This window comes from Mixophyes fleayi, chromosome 2, assembly GCF_038048845.1.
Source record: "Mixophyes fleayi isolate aMixFle1 chromosome 2, aMixFle1.hap1, whole genome shotgun sequence".
NCBI lineage: Eukaryota > Metazoa > Chordata > Amphibia > Anura > Limnodynastidae > Mixophyes > Mixophyes fleayi.
The window spans coordinates 189,146,409-189,169,786 of NC_134403.1; the positions used below are offsets into that span (position 1 = coordinate 189,146,409).

Consider the following 23,378-nt stretch of genomic DNA (forward strand, 5'->3'; position numbering starts at 1 on the left):
AATATATTAATCTATTCAATAAACATACTTCTTCCAGTAGGATACTAAAATTTACATGTTTTCTATAGCTAAAAGTACACAAAAAAAATCTAGAAAAAAATGACTTTCAATTAATTAATTCTTATTATAGTTGCTATTACATATAATTACACAACTGACCCTGAAATGTCTAGTTTGCGAGTATAAGGATTGTTTATTTCGATTTTTCAGTTATTCCATACTTGCCAACACTCCCGCATTTTGGGCGAGTCTCACGGACTCCCGGGAGAGTATGGCAATCTCCCACATCTGCCCACTTCCTAGTGGGCAGATGTGGGAGAATTAGGTCCAAAATGCCGCGATTCTGCGGGAATCGCGGCATTTGGCCCCGCCGTTTCCATCATTACGTCACAGGGGGTGGGTCCAAAATGACACGATGTTCAGAGCCCCTTCCCCCGCACGGCCACCTCCCCCATGAGGCTCCCGAACGCCAACTACAAAAAGTCAGTAAGTATGAGTTAATCCATGCAAGTATCCAGACCTGCCAGTAAAAAAGACATTGTCACAGGGTGATATCATTGGCACTTCCCTTTACAATGCTGGACATATATTTATACAGATTGTGTAGTCAGAAACCAAAGGGAACATCATGGAAGGACCTGCTATTCAGTTATGTGGTCCTTGTACACAACACTGAGAGAATACTATGAGCACAATGTGGAAGAGCAGTTCTGGGAGGTCTCCCTGCAACCTCCCCAGGACAGCCCCTAAAATCATGGATAAACTGGATCTATTTTCTAGATTGCTTCTGGATTGCTGGTAACCATCAAACTCACTTTCCATGGAATCAACTAATGCGGGCAATAGGGGAGACTTACTGGTGTTCTTTCAGTAAAATGAAAAACATAAGAAAGTAAAAATGCTGTTGAGACGGTATTGAGGGGCATGTGAGGTGTGTAAGAGAAACCCAGGAAGGAACCCTGGCTCGAGTCTGCACAGGGGCTATGGTCTGCTACTTACGTCATAAACTCTGCACTATTTTTGTAGCTATTGTCTTATTAATATTTTTTTAAAGTTGAGGTAAAGCGTTAAGTAAACACATTATTTTAAGTGGGGCATAGCTACAGCTCTGTACAGTTGAATCAAGAACTTTTCCTGTTCTACTGCAAATACTTAGGCAACCATGTATTTGGCGATTTGCACTTGTTGCCTAGCTACAGTCTAGCTTTACTTGAGGAATGGACACAACATTGGAAGCTACAATTCATGCTGCTGTATTGTAAAATAATGTACTTATATTGCATATGCGGTATAAGGCTGATTAACAGATTATTATAGACATGAACATGAAATTACCATAGCTCTCCAGTGCAATCCCTGGATGATGACATTGCTAATGAGCCACCTGAACACCCTTCATTCCTACTGTATTTATTTCCATGGCTTTGGCATTGCTATTGAACATGTACCTAATGTATGTTTGTTTAAACTGAATCTAATAATGAACTACATATTGTTGGTCTTTACAATTTTTACAATGTATTGCACAGAAAAACTCTTGCAGTTTAAGTAAAATTTGTTATCCTGCAGAATGTCATTTGTAGTTCTATCTGCAGCTCATAGAACGGTTCATTGAGGAAACATTTGCGAAGAGAGGATAGAGGAGTCAACAAGGGAGACAATAGGGCCAAGCGAGATGAATGCGCGGTATCACCATCAGTTATTATAGAGATTAGTGCTGCAGTAGTGTCCATAGGCAACGAGGCAAGTTGACAAATGCCATATTGACAATTAACAATAACTATATGAAAGGTTTTTCTCTATTTTATGCATTAAATAAAACTTATAAAAGGAATCTGCTATGTTTTATTTTATTTTTTTAAGTCTACTTCTAACTAATATACATGTTGTTATATATAAAAACAAAAGTTGGATATATTAACTGTGTTTCATATAGAAGTGTGTTAGATATAGCAATTTTCCTACAACACTAACAGGATCCTAATACACTGTCATGTTGTCACCACATACCTGTCCCTGAGTCTGGGGCTTCCTGCTTATATCCATCCCCTGCCTCACATCATATTATTGCTTATGTCCTATGCAAGGCTACTCTCTTTTATACTGTCACACAAGTGGACAGGTCATTGAAATACACGAGTATCCTGAAATAATTTGTGCTGCTGTGAACATTCCAAAAATCTGATTGACAACCAACTATTCTATCCTCACCCCCTTCTGAGGACACAAGGATAAGCAAGAGATGAACCTTAAAAATCCATTAGCAATCAAAAGAATATATCCAATGTTAACCATACACATGCAGCTTCAAGCCACATTGTGGTATAGGGAACCTTTACCTGATTATTAATATTTAGTGTTTGATCTGGCTATAAATGTGTCACTTGCATGGTGTCTCTAGTAACCAGGTGCTTGAATTGTTGTGCGGCCTTAATGTTTTGTTACGAGTCTGCTCTGTGGCATATACAAACAGAATAGCCCTACATTATAAGGGCAGCTAGTAACCTTGCTTGAATGCAAAGATAACACATCCCTTGCTTGGGAATATCTTACCTTGTTTCCAATATCTGTTGCCTCAGGGTCTTAATATATTCAAAGCTGTCAAAGCAACAAATGTCATAGACGAGGATGTAAGCGTGTGCACTCCTGAGCCCCCGGCAGCACGAATCTGCCCACTCCTGTAACATACAACACATCAACTTACATCTTACACTGCAGTCTCGTGCATACGTCAGCACACCAATTAAGGAAACATAGAAGAACTGAATAATGTTATATACAGGATATACATAATTATAAACCATAATGCACTGGGTTTAAATGTATTAAACTTTGGATTTTGCAAGTAGACGATATTCAGTGACTTTGCAGAGGAAAATTAAAACGGCAATGTCTTCATAGGCAAAACCTGCCTTAAAAGACTTTGCCTTTCTAAATTTCCCCTGCAAAGTTGCCGAATATCGGCGACTTGCAAAATCCAAACTTTAATATATTTACCCCCGGTGTACAAACACTAATAGGAACCTATAAGAATATGGAGCATAGAAAAAGTAAAAAACGGACATTGTACAGCAAATTCAAAAGGAAGTTGTTCTATAATATTATTGTAATTACAACAGATTTGATAGATGCTTAGTTGAACAATATTTCTATAAAAATGTAAACAATTTTAGAGTAATTGTAACTGGTAGTTGAAGTATATGTTAATGATGCAGGATGGGATTCCTCCGCGTACTCATTTCCACTGTCCAAAAACAGAATGGTCGGTTAATTGGCTTCAGTTCTAATAATGGACCTATGTGTGTGGTAGGGAATTTAGATTTTATGCTCCAATGGGCAGGGACTTCTGCGAAGGATTCAATATTCTGTGGAGAGCACTGTGGAATATGGTGGCGCTGTACAAAAAAATGATAATAAAGCGGCAAGGCTTAAATTAACATAAAAGCTAACAGGTTTATAGGATAGCATACGAAGTCAAAAAATTTAAATACATAATTAGTGACATTCACAGTTGAAAGTGTTCTTAAAACATAGTTTATCCTGTGGTCAAATTTCCATCTAAAGAAAACCAAATCTACACCGTATTACATTACGTATTTCTGTTTACATATTTCATCCAAGTCCCACTTAAAAAATCCATATTACAAGATGTTTACAGAAGATGGTGTACTTCTTAATCAAAATTTTTTTTACACCTTTTTACTTGCTACTTGTCTTTATTGTTGCGGCACTTCCCCATAACCTGGTGCCTATTCTGATCACTTCTCTGTTCAGAGCCGGGACTTGTGCCGAAACATTTTTTTGGGCACAGGCATGATGGTGGGACGCCCTGGTACACGCCATGCTCTCCTGCCTCGCTTACTGGGCTTAATGTGTTCTGCCGGCGCAGCTCCTCCCCAACAGTGGATATAGCCATTTTCTGAACTATAGCCTTATTCATAGGAATACAAGTGAGTAGGGGAGGCAGATACAATTAGCCACAAAGTTCCCCATGGAGTACTGACTGTACTACATATTAATGCACAACATATATTTATATTCTACTAGTCCATTAACTTTTACTCTTGATCCCAAATACCTTGTTTTAGAATATTTATGTGCCTTAAAATGTTTTCCACGCCATCGTTAACATACACTGTCTCTCTTTTTAGTGTAAAGTGACAAATATAAAAGGTTGTTAAATAGTCAATGTGTTCATTCAGGCTTTACAATTGTCGTGGTGTGTATGTTGAAACCTGTAGTTTTTGCTGACCTTATTTCTCATGGTCTAATGATCCGACAAAAATGCCCTGAGTCTTCTCACATGATTCTCTTCAGGTTGTCAGCACAGCAATGGCTGTGTCAACTCTACAGTGGAATAACGGATTTCTCCATTTCTTAACTGCGGGAGGAATTACAGATGCTGTAGGAATTACTTCATTCTTTTCTTCACTCACTCCTCCTGTCACTATATCCCACGCACTCCTCCTTAACAGGGATGCTGATGAGGGAAAGGGTCATCCCTTCTGCCTCAGGGTTTGTAGCATACGCATCTCAGCGTGGGAAGTTGCAGAGGGATAGAAAAACCGGGGGAGGGAGCTTCAAAGAGTGTGAAGTGACATGCCTGTGGCGGGATTCCCCATGCCTGAATCTGCAAATGTTATGTAACCAGTCGGATCACAGACACGCTAGCTGGAGAAAATATTGCAGGGGGATGCAGAAGCAGAGAGATAACCTGAGAACAGACAGGAGAGTGAGGTGTGTGCATACATATATTGCCCTTACTGCTTGCAGCTGTGAGTGATTTACACATCTCAATTTGGAAGGAAAATAATGGGATGTGATTACACATTTAGGGAACTATCTACTATGCATTTGTCCGTTTGCTAATATGTCTATTACTTAGCTCCCCCTTTTCTGTATTCTGCTATTAGTACGCACAACACAAAAGGTTAATGTAAAGTCTAATAGTGGCAAAAACAGTTCATTCTAAAAGGTACGCAGAAAGCAGTCACTAATTAATTGATTAGATAGGATTTGGGAAAGTTACAAAAAAAAAAAAAAAAGTCCAAAATAATGTTGTGACAGGATGGACCGCCTATACCACCCTGTCTGTTGTTGCTGGGAACCGACTGGGCTTACTTTGCCCCCGTTCCCTTTCGGTATCCCAAATGAGGTAAGCTCTCAGCCTGTTTGTAAATAGTATGAAGCCAATTCATCACCCACACTGGAAGACCATACCTCAGAAGTAGAGCCCATAGGTACTCTTGATCCACCCTGTCAAACGCCTTTGACTGATCAAGAGCTAAAAGGTACTTTCCATACTTATCAGCCAGACACCACTCAATGGCCTCCCGGACCACTAGGACAGCACTAAAGCCCTTCACAGTGCAGTGCTGTGAGGGTGAAAGCATTTGATCGGAAATCTGCATCAGTCTATTAAAACGCACATTTGCCAAAATCTTTCTGTCAGTATAGAGAAGGCTATGGGGCGCAAATTCTCAATACGCGATTGATCCTTTCCTTTGGACTAAATAAGGGCAGAAACCCTCATGGAGGGAGGTAATAAGCCTCTCTCCAGGCTCTCATTAAAAACCTCCATGAGGCAAGGAGACAGAATGTCCACAAAGATCTTAAAGAATCCATCCGGGTCTGGAGACTTCTTTTTAGACAACTCGTCTATGGCCATTCTGACTTCACCGTTATCTCGCTGCCCAAAGACTCAAACGGACTGCTCAGATCCTCAAGACCAGATATTTCCTTCAGAAATTGGTCTATCTTCTCTCTGTCTAGTGATTTCTCAGATAAGAGGTCATAGTAGAAAGACTGCACAACACTAAGGATGCTCTCCTTATTCTCCCGGAGAACACCCTCAACATCGTATAGACCTCTCACCTCTTTCATATCTACTGACTTCCTACAGTTCAGGTAAGGGTCGGGCGAGTGGTACTTCCCATAGTCCCTCTTCAAAACCAAGGAAGTAAATTGGTCATATTGCACCTCCCTCATCTGAGCCTTCACTCAGGAGATTTCCCCATCATCTCCCTGCTCAGAGATCAGGAATCCAAGTTTCCTTCTCAAGGCTGAATAGCTATTTTCTCTTAGCAAGTTGTTTCTAGCTACCTGGTCACGGAAGAAACCACTTTGACCTACTCCTACCTGCCTCTAAAAGTGTCTCTTAGGATTTAAAAAAGTCCCTAAAGGACGGTCTTATCTCCTTTTCCTCTAGGAGCTTAGAGTTCAGGCGCCATAGGCCCCTGCTTTTCTGAAGAGTCTCTGAGGCATTCAAGGTTACACTGAGATAAACGTGGTCGGAGAACTCTACTGGCTTTAGCTCTGGAGCCAAAGTTTTTGAGCTCTCCTTAACAAAAAACCTGTCTATCTTAGACCTCCAGCTACCTCTATAATAAGTGAAACCCGTGAGGTCTGGGGAATGGCGAACATGCACATCCATCAGACCCACTTGTCTCATCATACTAACGAATACTACTAAAATGCAATCATAGCCCAGAGAAGCCCTTGAACCTTCCCTGTCTTTGGTCCTAATAATAGTGTTAAAGTCACCACCAAAGACTATCTGCCAGGCCGAAAAAAAGATATGGCTTTATCTCCCTGAAAAGACACTTCCTTTCCCATTTTGAGGACCGTAGACGTTGGAACAATCTTCGGTCGTGTCCTCTCAGGTTGACATCCAAAAATCATACATCTACCTACCTGGAGCTCTATAACTCATTGGACAGTTATCATGTCAGTAAAAAGGACCACCACCCCCCAGCACAGGGTGGGTACTCTTTACATTTATTTTATACATATACACCTATATATATTTAAAATACACAGATTTACATTTAAACCACATTATTACATTTATAGTACACAGATACACTCCTGGCACATAGCACCGGGAGTTAACCCCTTCAGTGCTGAGCGCCTGTTCTTTACCAGCAGCGCCTACACATATACTTCCCCATCCACTTTTATTATTTACATTTTTACACTCTCCGGCGCCTAGCGCCGAGGTTTAAACCCTAACATGCCACAGCGCTGGGTGCTACACAGCCAGCACTGCAGGGCACGCACGCAACAGTTTACATACTTGTTTATACCCGCAGCACCTAGCGCTGGGGCTATTTACCCTCCCGACGACGGAGACCACTTCAAAATGGCCGTCGCACTTGTGCAGCGTCCGGCACTCGGGGGACGTGGCCACAAGGGTTTTATACCAACAAAGATGAAACAGAATGCACAGACTAATCAGTAGATCATAGTGTTGGTTTTAAATAAAATTATTACTACATTGAAAATGGATGTTTGAGGATGCCATTTGCCATTTCATTAACAAAAAACCGAAACAGATTTAGGGTGAACTAACTAGTAAAACCTGGATTTTCAACGGCATAATACTTGATGTATTCGCCAGTCACACAGGCAGGAGAGTTTGGAAAATGAATGTGATCACAAGTTGTCTGCACAAGTTCTGTAATATATCGAATACGTTTAAAATCAATACCCTGGTTGAATACTGGATAAAAGGTACTATTAATATCAGTAATATAGCTATAACAAAACAGATTTAGAAGTTCAGGTCCAATTGTGTTCAACCCATGTAAACAAACTCACTTGTAGGGTGTTGACTGGAAAAGATGATATGGGAGGAAAGTCCATGATCTGAAGTTCGTGGACATGGCCATTCATTACAACAGCTGGTAGGAAGACACGACGACCCTTGGTGGGGACACAGGTCTCGCTGAACTCGTTGTACATGAACTGGCGCACAATAGCGCTTTTCCCCACTCCTTGGGCCCCAAGTACCGCAATCTTGAAGGTCGTCACCATGCCTCCCTGGGCCGGTGTTGGGCGATTCCCTCACACGGTCCGTGGAGTTGGCAGGATGGTCCCACTGCGGCATATTCCAGAGGCTGGGGCTCAGCCACATTCAGAAAGCATCTCCTTGCAGAGCAGGAGGCTGTATAAGCATTACAGAGAAAAATCAGCATTCTAATATATGAAAGATTTGACACTATAATGACTATAAGCTAAAGTACATGATTATCTGGGCCACCTCTCATGACTAGAGAAGCTGAGATTGTCTATAACTGTCACTTTATGTAAAGGTTATAGTGATGTTCCTAATGAACATCTCTACTTAATCTGTTAACAATGTGTTCAAAGCAGGAGAGGTAAAGGTCATGACAACATTAAGCAGTTTACAGTTTTCCACAGATATGCTTTATTGCTGCAAGGTCTATTTAATACAATATAAATTCATATAAAAAACATTTGCTATTGTTACCTTTATACAAGACTACAGGAGATGTTGAAGTGTGCAGCAGTGACCTCCCTACAGCACTTGGCAGTGGATGATTTCTGTTACCTGGTATAACATGGCAGCTTTACAATCTGATGCACACTATGGAGGTAATTTAAAAAGTGCACTCGATCGCACTCCAAAACACTTTAGTTTTCATCTGTGCACCTGGAAGATCCACCCAGTACACTTCAATGCGCCTACTCTCCTCTCTTAGGAGATTCCTCCGCAAACTACAAGTGTGCCTTGGTGTGCGGAGGTGGAATAGTCTCCAGATGTGCATTGTGCAATGGTGTAAGAGTCACTTCAAAAGGTCAACCTCCTAATTTAGTAACACCCCTTTCAATAAAAACAAGCTTATATTTTTCTACTACAAGACTGCTCAATTTAGCCTTATTTATTGTTTAAATTAATCTTGAGAGTGAGGGGAATTTGAGACTGTTTATTACATGTGACAATATGTGTGTGTGTGAAGCTTTTTATTATATTACTTGAAGTGCACCTGAAAATGTTTCTACATCGAAGTGCAACATGGAGGCGCCAAATTGGTCTTATTAAAAGTATAGGATGAGACTAAACGACCATCAGCTCTGAGCTGGTGAAACTTCAAGTCCTTTTGTGAATGCCTCTAAAAAAAAATGCCCCCTCAACACTACTATCATTATAATTTCAATAATCTTGCTTCACAAAAGGATACTGCATGTTGCACTGCTATATAAAACTAGGCACACTGGTGCGCCTGCTCCTTATTTAGCAAGGAACACACTCAGCCTGTGCAATATTCTACTCCTCCATAAACACCGCCATCTGGTCCAAAAAACGCAGTTGCGCACGCAGGGGAGACCCAGAAACCCCTCCCCTCTGCTAAAAAAGTGCCCTATATAGTGGCACTGTACTATACAGCAGCAGCAGCGCTGTCAAAGAAGCGTCCGCGGCGGTGCTGTATTGTATACAGCACCGCCGCGGACGCTTCTTTGATAGCGCCATGGCTGCTGTATAGTACAGTGCTGCCTAAACTGAGCTGCGGCGCATGCGCGGCAGTTCTCTCGCTTTTTTTTTTTCGGTGGAGGGGAACCCCCCTTAAAAATGCTCTGTGCGCCCCTGAAACCCATGCCCCTTAGCAGAGTTCTAGCTGTATAATTGACCTATTGGCTACAATACATCCTAAAAAAGGATTTTATTTGTAAAAAAATATGTGTTTTTTTTGGTGAATCTCACCTTAAAATGTTCCATTGTAACATAAGTAATTCAGCTTAGAAAAAACACCAAGTTTGTAAGAAATTGTTTATACATGAATGACTGTTGAATAGCATAGTATTTTTTCATTTCATTTCATTTATTTCTGAATTCATTATATAAAACAATCATTTTGAGAAGCACTTTTGCTATGGAACAAGCACACAATTGTATGACCCAGTAAATGGGGACTCTCATTGGTTAGAGTTAGACCACAACAGAAGCGCCGTGAAGTGGTTTATCATGCATCTGCAAATGTGTGTAACTGAGAATTCTGCATTTTTATGTACAAGTAGAAAAGCAGCTCTGTTACTGGCTCACAGCAGTTTTGCTGGGAAATGTCTCTGTTGCTAGGGCTGGGTACACTGCTCAACCTGGTAAGGCAAATGTACAAGGGCCAGTGCTGTACCTCACATAACACAATGGGTATGCACCAAATAAGTGCATTATACATAAGTTCATAGAATGGTCTCAGCGAATGTTTGCCTTTCTGTGCTTAGTACAGACTACTAATGTTTAATAGACAAACTCTCCAGGAAACTCTCCTGGTTACTGGATCATTAAAGGGAACCTGTTATCTCTGTGACATTCTCTTTTACCAAGTACAAGCTTTAAACAGCCTGTAGAGGTGATGGGTGCTCTTCAAACTTTTAGCTGATTTCAAGTTTTGCTTTTTTACACCTATTTATTCATACTTTTTAGAGATAGTACTATTCTCTATGTATTCCTGTGGCTATCAATCATCTCATACATTTCTCAACACTCCTACTGTCTCCCTATCTTTATTGCTGCAGGCATAACATGTCAAATCCTTTTTCATGGTGTTTAAAATAGGGATGAGAGGAAGATTATCTTTCACTCATGCTCTGTGCGGCACCCTGGGCATTGAACTGCGGCAGTTTTATCTGGGGTTATCTTACCTTTTAATAACATCAACAACAAAAAAAAGACAGATATTTTCAAGAACCAACCTTCCTTTTAAATCATTTTAACTCAAGAGTCGTTCAATGAAGTAAATTTCATGGTGCATTTCCTCACAATACACAAAGAAGGTGATCTTTGCTTATTGTAAAGAAAGTGGATTCCTAAAGGGATTATATGTACACCTGTGTACAATCTCTGATAGTTAGGCACACTTCCAACCATGTACCTCTTAAATTGGGGTAACCAAAACACTGTAGGTCCTGCAGTGTGGAAATAAGGGGTCACTATTTAATTGTGTACAACCCCTTTAATACATACCTACCCAAGTGTCCCTATTTCAGCAGGACAGTCCCGAATTTAGGAGTCTGTCTTGCCCAGGGACATGTTTATCCCGCAGGTGGGAAGGTTGGGTGAGAAGGGTGGTATCCAATAGGCAGCCTAGCGCTGGGCAGCCCTCTGAGGGTGTGGCAACACCCCCATTGTGATGCAGTCACGCTTCCATCATGACATGGACACGCCCCCTGTCCTGCTGCCAGGGACTGGCATGTTGGAAGGTATGAATAAGTTTGCAATCTCGTTATGAAAATGAGAGTGCATGAATGTGCAGACAGACACTGCATTTTATAGTTTCAATTCACATTTAAGTGGAAATATATTTTTATCTTTTCAGAAATAATTTATTATCTTTGAATAATGGGTAAATTTTCACCAAGAGACGTGAAATCATACAAAGGAAGTAAAATAAAGTACTGATACATAACAAAGCCCATCTTTCTATTCTGTTTAATTACATGTTACGCTTCTATTTTAGGGAAAATTGAGTAAATGAGACTGAACACTGTCAGACCTCTCCACTCGATTTTACTCGTTTATCCCCTACATAAAACATATGTGGCATTGGTTGCTCGGCTCACTGTTTGCATAACTTGCTAATCATCATTCCTAGATTCCTGCTTTTGTTTTGTTGTCATCATTCCTATATCCTGCTCACACTGTATGGCTACCTTGTTTTAATATCACTGGTTATATTTAGTTGCTATCTTTGTTGACATGCACATTATACTCAGTTGAGGGTTTACCATCCCAGGCTGTTTGGCAAAAGTTGGACACAGTTCAAACAGGGGAGGGTTAGAAATGGTGTGGGCACTTTAAGAGCTCAAGGAAACCAAACCAAATAGTTGCCATTTATACCCATACACAAACAAAGGCAAGAATCTGGTAAGGACCAATGGATAGTACCATTTTGATGCAGTAAACGTAAAGGGGCTGATGCAAGTGAGAACTATTTTATGGCCATAAAAATGGCTGTATCCTTATCAGCAGATTTGTGTGATTCCCGCTTACGCCTGAAGAGCTGGGATTGGCAAGTTCTAACGTAGGCCAAGTACAATATGAGTGGACATACATATACAAATTGAAGCAGACCAGAACACAGATGCATTTACGCATGTACAAGCCGTATTATTTGAGGGTGATCAAGGGCAGATGCAAATAGCAGATGATGATGACGGCAATAGAGAACCACTTTGGATTAGCTGTTTGTTTAAGTTCCACTGGCACGGATAGACGATTTCTTCGTTGTGCATATATTACACTTTTGTTCATATTTAAGGTGAAGAGTTTAGTGTCTAGTATTGGTTGCGGGTTGCAGGGGCCACGCCACATATTTGAAACTGGGAAATGCCCTGAACAATGCTTGAGATCACACACCAGCACCCAGTTCAGAAAATACAGAACTTCCTTCAATTTATAAGCCCAAGCAGTAATCGTGGGTGCTTAGACCCACACCTGTCCTGTCATGATGTGTCCAACATGTTGGTTTCAATTGAGTTGGTCTCAGAGATTGTAAGAAGGCCACCAACTTTCTCTAGTATCATCATAAGTAACAATTCCACAGCACTATTTATTGAGGCCCAGAGGATAAGTGTCTGTATTGGTAGACCCACTTAGATTCTCACAATAGTAGTTAAGGACAGACTTTTAAAAGCATGATAACTAAACCTTACCTACTTCATCCACGTACTGGTCATAGGATCTTTTAATGATCATCAACTGTCCTGAACTTTGTCACTTATCTTCTCCATCCTCCATGAAGATTGTGTTACATACAGAAGGCAAAACCTCACTTTTTCGCGGACGCATGAAGAACCATAAAAGTCTCCATGAAACATGCCTATTGTGACGATTATGTATTATGTCTAATCACTAACTACTATTTTTCCTTGAATTTTCATGTATGACAATGTGTATATTGTATGTAACCTTGTAAAGTGTGCTTTGCTGACTGACACCAGTGACCTATGCAAGTGTCCAGAATCTTTTGAAAGTAACCAGGCTAGACAAATAACATCTTGGAGAGCTCCAGAGTTGTGTACATAGTCCAGCCACTCAAGCAGAGCAGAGGTGAGAATCATGCCCTCTGAGATGTCAGACATATATCTTAGGGATAGATAACTAACTTGGAGAGTCCTGTGTCAATAAGGGAATCAATCTGCCTTGACATTGAGATAGTTAATTTCTAAAGGTGGGGGTATGAGCAGTGTGAGGACATTAAGATAGTTAATTTCCAAAGGGGGGTGGGGTGAGAGCCATGTGAGAATGGTTTAAAATCCTCTGCCTTAAACAGTAATATGCTGCATTTCTAAAGAGGAGACCTACAGTATCTAGGTTGAAGTGTGCCATCCTTCTCAAAGTGTACTCTTCTCACGCCAAGTCCTAACGAGCAAGTTAATGACTCTGGTTTTATTTCCTATTTTATTTCTGAAACTTATTTGTTCAACTTATTTTGTATGTCTTGTTATTAACTGTTTTGTAATTAAGTCTTGGAAATATTTTTCAGGTTAAATACATTTAATCTAGCATAGTCATCATGATTCTTTGTGAATTTACGATGCCAAGTGAGGCTCATGCTACATGTATATGTGATTTAAGTGTGTAATATTAATAAGTGGTTTTGGTGACCGTAAGGTCTCCATAGTAAATCCTTTGTGGTGGCAGAAAAGGTATATTCATTGCTAAGTGAACAGCCAGTCACAGCCAGATGTTTCAGATTGCTCTAAGACAGGCGTTCGTGACACCTATGAACTAGGTTCTTCAGATAAAGCTGTGGCCCCACACTTCGTACATTTACAACATCCTCTACAAAGCGGTATGGTCATAAGCAATAAACCACCTCAGTTCTTGGTGCACATCATCTGTTGGCAGTTTTGCCATCAAGCCTGTCATGCTCAATAACCACATACTACCGGCAGTTGCTTGCTGTGTGTTAGTGTACCTAGATTTGGATTACAGCTCCAATGGTAAATCTGTGATAGTCTGCGGCTTCCATTATTACTACAAGCAATGTTTTTAACATGGACCTGCTGTGGACCTTCATTAGTGTTCGCCTTTATTAGTGTGTGGATATAAATAGCAACTAATTGTTTGGTAGGTTATTAATATTTATTTTTATAGCACCAACATATCATGCAGCACTTCACAAAGAATCTCATTCATTTTACAGAGAATGTCATTCACATCAGTCTCTGCTACACTGGAGTATTTACAGTCTAAACTCTCAATCACACAGCACATGCACACATTCTAAACCTAACCTATCATTATGTGACACCTAAGCACCCAGAGAAAACACATGCAAAAATAGGGAGAGCATAAAAACTCCACACAGATCATGTCCTGGTCAGAATACAGCTCATGGCCCCAGTGACGTGAGGCAAAGTTATGTTGTCATTGATAAAGGTGAGCTGTGACCCATTGAAATTTTGGACACAATAAATTTGGCCACAGTGCTTTGGGTGTAAGAAGCAAGAAGATACAGTAACTGACCAGGAATGCCATCTTATGAAGGATATTTAAGTGGAACAAAATGGTGACCAAATCACAATAAAAATTGTACTCACCATAGCCAGAAGTGATGTAAACTGGTGCAGAAGAATAGTCCAAGATGGTCAGCCAACTGAAAGAATGATGTTCAGGAAAGGTAAAACTCATAAAATATGGCTAAAGATCTTGTTGCCAGGTGAAATCAAAAAGTATCCAGTAGTTTAGCTGCTACTTTACTACTTTATGCATAGTGTTGAAGTCTTTATGTATTTCTGAGCATGACCTCGGAGGTGACTGGTCCAAATATGTGATTACTTTACACACAGATCTGTGATTATTGCTCAAGTGTTTTCAAGACTGCTCCTCACAAATTTCTGAGTTTGCTCCTTGCATCCAACCAAGAAACTGGTACAATGCAGAAAATCCAATATTCCACGTGTAACACCAATGTGGGGGACAGACCAAAAATTGTGGAGCATCAATCTATCTATTTAAAAAGAGGAAAGAAATTAGTACAATTAATATTTCAACACAAATCTATATTCATTTATTAGGTTAGCTAAGCACATATAAGTCTTGTATGGCCCAGCCTGCCACCAACTTTTTTGTGTAGTTACTTACAAAATGACTCTACCTGACTGCTGACCATAATTGAGTCAGTGCTGTAGATGCACATTTAACAATTTAAAATGTATAGTAATTGCATTACTGGAGAATTAATTTTGAACTGAAACAATGGATTTACAAGATATGTGTTCCGGTCCACAGATTAGTTACTCATCCTCCACCAGGAAAATCCACAATTTCCATAAAGTGTGGATTGCTGAAAATAGCCTTGTGTAGGGTCTCGGTTATATTTAGTAGAAAAAAAAAGTGTTAGCTCCCTAATTTAATGGTGAATATAATAATTTTATTTGTGATCTTTATAGTCAGGGGCAAGCGGGCATCTGCCTCCAGCCCCCCAGACCATAGTGCGCTACCATGGGCTGCATTTTCTACCACCTAAAGTGTTCCAGGCTGCTGAGTAGAGTCTTGCCCCCCGGGCTAAAATTAGCCAGCCCTCCTGTTAATAGTGGCATACATGGGTTCTGGTGCCAACTCGCTCTTTGTGAAATGGCATCCACCGACAGGCTTTCAAAAAATACCCAAGCTAGACATTCACATTCCAACATCCTGTCTGGAGCAATTGTGGTGCAAAAAAGTACAGCTCATGTTTTGTAAACCAAAGCCACCCGTGATGGGAAAGCAGAGATTCTGAATTTTCCCCTCAAGGAACTTGTCTAAAGATGGTTGGAAGGGCTGGAGTACTTTACAGGGAATTATAATACTTAAAAGAGCTGAACATTATATAGGAAATAAAAACACATGACATAATAGACATCTTACTCTGGGATTAATGCGTAGAGAAGAAGAGAGCCTTAGCATTAGCTTGAACCATTTTTATATTTATTTGGCTGTATGTGTGCTGTAATATAGCATAATATTTTAATCACCAAAAACACTGTGCTGTGTAGGATATTAATACATCTGAAATTACATGTACAGCTTTGTCATCCAGTAAACAACACATTTTAGGCTTTGCCTCATTGGCAAAAAATGGAGTCAGGTCACAAGTGGCTGTTGCCAGGTCATTTAAAGAGAGACGTGACAGCTTTTCACAGTCACAGCTTGAAGCCCACGTAAACTTGAGAACACTATGATTTCATTACAGACTAAGGAACAGCCAAAACGGAACACAAACAGGAAGTACACAACAGTTGGTCTGTTTTTCTTAATTGGATTTTGGAAGCTAAGCTGGACGGACATTTTATAGTTTTTACTACTAACAGGACGCCTGCTGGATGTTAACCTTATTCACTGATGTAATGTTAAACTGTTGCTCTTCGTAATAACTGTATTATCTTCTCACACCTGTATTTGAGAATCTAAGTATAAGAAAGAGTGAAGGGAACAAATTCTCCACTTTATGTAACTACAACTCATTACACCGATTATCACTCCTCCTTCCTGCCGTGGAATATTCTGCATTGTCTAGGAGCGGAACACTACACTGCCCTCCCCAGTGCAGTACATCCTTCCGCTGCCCTTACTCTGATATACTAAGCATGCGTTTGGCCTTTAAACCCTTTGCCATTTTAAATTATGCCGGCAAAGTTGCCAAATATCGGAGATTTGCTAGAATCGCTGCATAATACTGTCAGGGATAAGCCTCTCTAGCTACTCCCCGATTAGATATCTTATCATATATTCCAACAGTCATACAATATATCACCTCTATTCTCTCAGGAAACCGCTCCTGAACCCCTTTATTGGTCACAAACCGCACTCTGTGCACTTGTGACTTGGAAGCTTACTGTAAGGGAACACAGGATTCCAGCCCCAAATCTCACACTCGCCTCTTTCTCTAAGGCTACAGATTTTGCTGGTCCCGTCCCAACACAAACACAGGCTTCACACCTCTCAACAACTGCCACCAGCTACGAATAAGGCCTGTAGCAAACCTATGACTTAATCACCCAATTGTGCACACTCTGTGCACTGGTAGCTAAATAGTTAACTCTTCTCACTCTGGTATCTAAAGAATTAATCCAGCCAAGCAATCTGTCTCTTCTAAACAGGCAATGGATTCGTTTAGAGCAATAAGGACAGAACTATTAAATTTTAGATTTAATGTACAAAAAGTACAATGCTTACAGACAATAAAAACATTTAGATAAAGATTTGACATACAAATAAATAATTGCAACCAGTTATAAAAACAAATGGGATGAAAGTACAGAGCATTACTTACATATAATAATAATCTGTATGCCTGGGGCAGGCAGAGAAGATGGACAGTCCTTTAATTAGATTGATCCCCAAGAAGCTGACCGTTTGTTCCTTCAGAACACAGGTTTTTATGCAACATGAAATGGGATGGTCTTCACAGGGGCAGCGTTTAATGCTAATTGGGGGTTTTGGCCTGGGACACTTTTTCAAACCACATTTACATGTTGCCTGATTTACTAACAAATTCTACTATGTGATATATTTTTTCTGGAAAGAGTTACATCGATCCAATTTTATCATTAATAAATCCCCTATGACTTTGTCCATCTTTTGATATCAAACACACCTAAGTACAGGGCATTCGCAGAGCTTACACTCCTTTTATTCATTTCTCTGTGGGGCAGAATTCTTAATTTAACATATGAGCTGCCCTTCATCATGCTATTGAGGAATATGTGGTTGATCACTACTTTTATTTAAGTGGCATATTTTAAAACTGAATTATTTTTGTCTATACAGTATTACATATAGGTTATGTCAGCACATGGCCACTTTGAGCCCGACCACATGCTGAGCGGTACCTAAAAGTCTATACAAGTGTCACAAATAGTCTAGATCTCACCCCGGGAGTCTTTTGAATGCCCCCCCAGATGACACTTCTATCTTTTCTCACTGGGATGTGCAAAGCCATCCAATAAATTTACATCAGACTCTCTGACTGCAAATCTTACACTTTAACTTATCAATGGATTCATTTCATATCACCTATTTACACTGCAGTTATGAATTATCCCTTTTAAATAACTGCAAGCTCTCTATGTTCACGACAAATACATTTACACCCAGGTCTCATTTAGAGTCACATGTAAGTGTATTTGTGCAAGTCTACGTGCAAAGTTGATGGACTGCCATGTGCACAACTTGAATCCATATTTACAGTTTAATGTTACAAGGACAGACGAGTTAAGTAAGCCCCTTTAATGTATGTCTTCTGTTGAGTTACACACATTTTGAAATACATTAGCTATGAGACATGAGTTGTGGACCTACACAAATGTTTTGGAGTTAATGATGATCTGTTACAGCTATATAGTATTGTATCTCAATTTATTTCTATCATAAAATGTAACAATTGACATGCTAAGTGCAGAAAGTTACAAACCACAAAGTATTTCTGGATCCATATACCTTGGGAACTCTAATTCTAGATTCTGAAAAAAAACTATTGAAGATATTGGACACAATTGTTCCCCCTAGATTTATCTTAAAATTTAAGAACACTATGATTTCATTACAGACTAAGGAATAGCCAAAACGGAACACAAACAAGAAGTACACAAAAGTTGGTCTCCGTTGATCTTGGAGGCAAGCTTCTGTTACATTAAGGTAGTCACACTTCATGGACTGAGCCACACAAGTTTGTCTAAAAATAATGGTGTGTCACTGGCTGGGGGCAGGTTTTTAGTAATACAGTTTGTATTAGGACAAAAGGTATTTCTTTTTGCTCTGTTATTTTTAAATCTGTGGCTGTGATCAACTCCTGCTTGCTGAATAAAAGTATACCTGAGTTTTATAAATCTTGCAGCTGGAATGGACCTGTTTTCCAGAAGGAAGGAAAACTATGAATGCTTGAGGCCCAAAAAAGATACCTAGCAGTCTACACTGGTGTGAGAAGAATGAACTCTAAGAGAGCCGAAGACAAGAATGAAAGATCTAATAATGTCCATCCATGAACAGCAGCAGCAGCAACTTTTGTAGCAATAGCAAAACTAAATATAAAACAGCAGCATTTCCACATGTCCTTATTACAGATGCTTCCTGCACAGCTGATACCCCCAAAGACAGGAATGAAACCAGACATCAGAGTTTTTGGCAAAAATGACTGAATAATGACAATAAGGAATTTCTGGCAACATTGAGCAGACTGCTGGAAGACCCGGCCAAGAGAAGTGAGCTGGTATTGTAGCTGCTTTTCTAGTGGGAAATGCTCAGAAACCTACCAGAACCGTAGAGCAAGGGACGCCCACAAACATATGAAAATGTACAGTTCGGGATACTTGCAAGGGCTGAAGTAACAGCCACAATCTTGGTGCAGCTGTTCCATGTGTGGGTTTATAAAGAGGGTTTTCCCCCAGTGACAAAGATCAGTGTGAAACCCAACGCTACATATAAATAAAATGGGATTTAAAGTGCAAATATAATGAAGATACTGAAATGGGCACTTACAGTCAAATCGTATCATAACTGGTGACGCACGCAGACAGGAGAACAGAGTCTAGCAGTGCCAGAGCAGGTCAGTAGACAGCTTTACCAATAGGTAATAAAAAATACTTTACTATAAAATTTAGACTGCACTACCTCACCCAAGATAAGTGGTTCAGAAACATCAAATAATAACAGCTTCTAAATATGTATTCAGAACATTAACAGAAGCACAGAACAAAAAACATATAATTTCTTTAATACATGACAGAGGAACGTGTTTTAACGAGTGTATGTGCCTATCATTTATTTTCTTTTAATAAAGTCATTGGGGTCAGTGTTTCACTTTGGGCTTGAGAATTTTGTAAATATTGGGGATGGATGGAAGCATAGGGTTAGTTTAGGGAAAGCGCTAGTTTAAGTCTTTTCAAACTCTAAATGAAACCCTGACCATATCCCTAATGCCTATTTTAAAGAAATAAAAATTAAGTGATTTATTTTTTTTGACAGTGACAGACAGCTACACTCCAGAACACAGCAGCACTCTCCAGAGTGGAAGAAATGCCTTTTGGTTGAAACATTAGCCAGGTTCAGATGAACAAACGACGGGGGAAAAGTGATGCTCTGCATACATTATTTCAGTAACACTCCTCATAATAAACAAACAAACATACATCAAATGTAAATTCTAATTTAACTATATTTCTATAATCCTGCACCATGACATTGTTTCCCCTTTTGTTCCATGTTTTTGTTATATTTTATGTTACATTGAATTGCAGTCATCCTATCATAGACACCTATGATATCGTATGTACCCACACTTGTTATGCACCAACAGAAGGGCAAACATAAATGAAAAATGAATAATCAATGGTTAATCTCAGATATAGCTCAGCAAACAGAACTCAGTAGCACTAAGAAGACATTGGACAGAGTAAATTAATGAAAACAGGAGAACACATTGGTTAAGCAGTGCAGAATCATGTGCCTCTCTAACTGCCAATTTACCAGGCTTCCCACAAAATTTACTGCTCTAGCCCCCCTGATGGCTGCCATGCACAAGGCATTTATATTCACCAGACGGGAACCCATTTGTGGTGCATACGCTTGAGATTTAGCTTCAAATGAAGCTGAAGAACATCACACTGGCAAGTTTATTTTTTAGAATGGGACTTTTTATTTATGTGCTATGGAATGCTGCATTCATTTTCTCGGCAAGTAAGAAACATAATAGTAAACCAATAAGTAAGAAAACAAAACTGGAATATCATTTGATAAGTATTCATCTCCCCCTGGCCAATACTTAGTTGAACCACCTCTGTCAGCTATTACAGACAGTCTTTCTAAGGCACTATTAACTTTGAACACAGCGTTAGAGAAATAATTGCCCATTCCTGCTGGCAAAATTGCTCCATGACATGACGCTACCACGACCACACTCCACGGGTGGGAATGAAGTTTCCTAGCTGGTGTGCAGTATTTGATATGTGCAATACATATCTTTATTACGCCACCCCCATTCCTCCAAGCTTTTTGGGGTTTTGCTGGTTTCCAGCAACTGATGCTACTTAACCAACCCAGCCACTCACAAACTGAGTGTCAAATGCATATTAACGTGGTGTCAACAATTATAGGATGGTAATCACTTCCTCCATCTTCATACGTCTTGTGCAATATATTTGCTACTGCAGCATTTCTTTGCTGGTTGTTCTGTTTGAATCATTCCTAGCCACTTCCTGTAGATCAGTTTTGCTGGGAGAAAACCAGTTCTAGAATAACGGCTCAACCCAGGACAGTAAGGCGGTGGACAGATTTAGTCTGTTGGTATTAGCTCTTATAAGGGCTGTTGCACATGCATACACATACCACAAATAGCTGTTTATAGGATTTACTAGCACTCCATTTATACACTTAACCAATCCAGGCTGATTTCCTTATCGGTCCACAAGGGGAAACTTTGATATTTTAAATTAACTATAGCAGTGGTGGGTCCGATCCTTTGTCCATATACAGCTAGAACTCAAAGGGCTCAGTACTGGGTTTGTAGATCTACCATTTAGAATTCAGGACAAAACATTACACTTTAGTTTGATCACATGACAGAACTTTCTGCCACATCTCTGCAGTATATTCTAGATATTTTACAAATTATTTGCAACAAGAATATGGGGCTTTTTCATCCAGTATTTCTTCCTTGCTGCTCTCCCATAAATTGCTTTTTCTGTGGCATGCCATGAAGATTATTGAACTATGTATGTTATATTCTATCATTACCACCATCTTCTGTAATTTGCATAAGGTCACAGTTGATCTCACAATAGCTTCTACAATAAGTGCCCTTCTTGTCAGTCAATGAAGTTTAGGGGTAGAGGCATATCTATGTAGTGTGGCAATGGACTGCACTGAACCCTGAGGGATGTTCAATGCCTTTGCAATGGTATTGTATCCTGTTCTGGACTTGTTTCTCTCCATAATCATACCTATGATGGTTCAGATCAGGAAAGAAACCACTGCAGACAATGCATGAAAAATCAAATTGAAATAGTAAACTGAACCTGCTACTCAAACTATACAGCATAACATTGCAAAAACATCATGAAATGCAAGTGCATGTAAACACATTTCTAGAAATGTCAGTGCTGCTAGGAACTGGAAAGCATATAATAATAATATTAATAGTAATAGAAATGTCAGTGCTGTTGAGAGGAATTGGAAAGCATGTTAGTGAAATCGTCATAAAGCAGCTTTACTCCTGATTAATATGGAGTTATAATTAAAACTAGACCAGAATCAGAAGTGATTGGAGTTTGTCAAAGGCATGTTAATTGATAAATTCAATTGGAGGAAGGAAATTAGAGCAGAATTTTGAGAGCTCTTAAAGTTGGGTAAACTATTGAAACAAAAGCAGAATGCAGAGTATGTTTTTGGTACAAGACACCATTGCACTTAAAGACTGCTCCACTTAGCAAACTGAGCAATGCAGGAAAATGGCAGTCACAAAAAACAATCTGTACAAGATGCAAAGATTCAAAGCAACATAGATACTCAATGTTATGTGTTTTAAATGTACTCATCAAATTGGTATATTGGCACAAAGGTTGAAAAGATACATCACAAAAGTTTTTTCCCCCCAGCCAAACAGGCTACAATACAAATGATTCAAATGTGTTCCTTGCAATACAAATGATTCAAATGTGTTCCTGGTGGGCTTACTCGGTCACTCTGTTTTATATCCCAAATTTCCAAATTGTATCGCTGTGAAAAGGGGATGCCTAGGGCTACCCAAGGTGTGCCATGTTCTGAACAAAAAAATCCAAAATTTTTAGTAAACAAACTTATGTTCCGGAGGAGAGCCTCCTAAATGTGAAACGCATAATCATCATCACCACCATTTATTTATATAGCACCACCAATTTCGCAGTGCTGTACAGAGAATATTTGTCATTCACATCAGTCCCTGCCCATTTGGAGCATACAGTCTAAATTCCCTAACGCATACACACAGACTAGGTTTAATTCTGTCAGCAGCCAATTAACCTACTGGTATGATTTTGGAGTGTGGGAGGAAACCGGAACACCCAGAGGAAAAAAAAACCAAAACAAAAACACGTAAACTCAGGGAGAGCATAAACTCCACACAGATAAGGCCCTGTTTAAGAATTGAACTCATGACCCCAGCGTGTAAGGCAGAAGTGCTAATCACTGAGCCACCATGCGGCCCCCAATAACCAATACTGGACTCTGATCATTCCAGAGGCAAAACATGCACAATTCAGCATAGTTCAGAAATTCTATGTGAGGGAACAGCAGAAAATGAAGGGACAATGAAGCTAGTCAGAAGTGCATTCATGCATGGCAGAGACATCTGGAACACAGGCATCCACATGCAATACATTAACTGCTGAACAAAACCTGACTTCTGATTGAGCTTTGTCATGATTCAATATATTTGTGAATTGCTTCTTCTGTATTAACAGCATAAGCTACCAGGTTGTTGCTACCTAAACCGAAGCAAAGCAGTGCAAGTCACACAATAGGGTAATCTCTAGTGATGTGAGAGGGGTCAAACAATACAGTATTGCAAGCTTGAAAAAAAAATATTTCTTACTTCAGTTTAAAACCATAAAAACATAGG

The 23,378-nt window shown here is 39.7% G+C and overlaps 1 protein-coding gene across 3 annotated transcripts in view; it reads right to left on the reverse strand.

Moving 5' to 3' along the window:
* Positions 1–23,378, reverse strand: part of RASL10B (RAS like family 10 member B) — a 97,118-nt gene that overhangs the window by 11,260 nt on the left and 62,480 nt on the right. For all 3 annotated transcript variants that reach the window (XM_075195146.1, XM_075195147.1, XM_075195149.1), the window contains 3 exons: positions 14,347–14,756; positions 7,600–7,945; positions 2,554–2,678 (listed from right to left, as the gene is read on the reverse strand). In XM_075195146.1, the coding sequence (XP_075051247.1) occupies positions 2,554–2,678; positions 7,600–7,815 (341 nt within the window). In that variant the 5' untranslated portion in view covers positions 7,816–7,945; positions 14,347–14,756. The remainder of the gene's footprint in view (positions 1–2,553; positions 2,679–7,599; positions 7,946–14,346; positions 14,757–23,378) is intronic.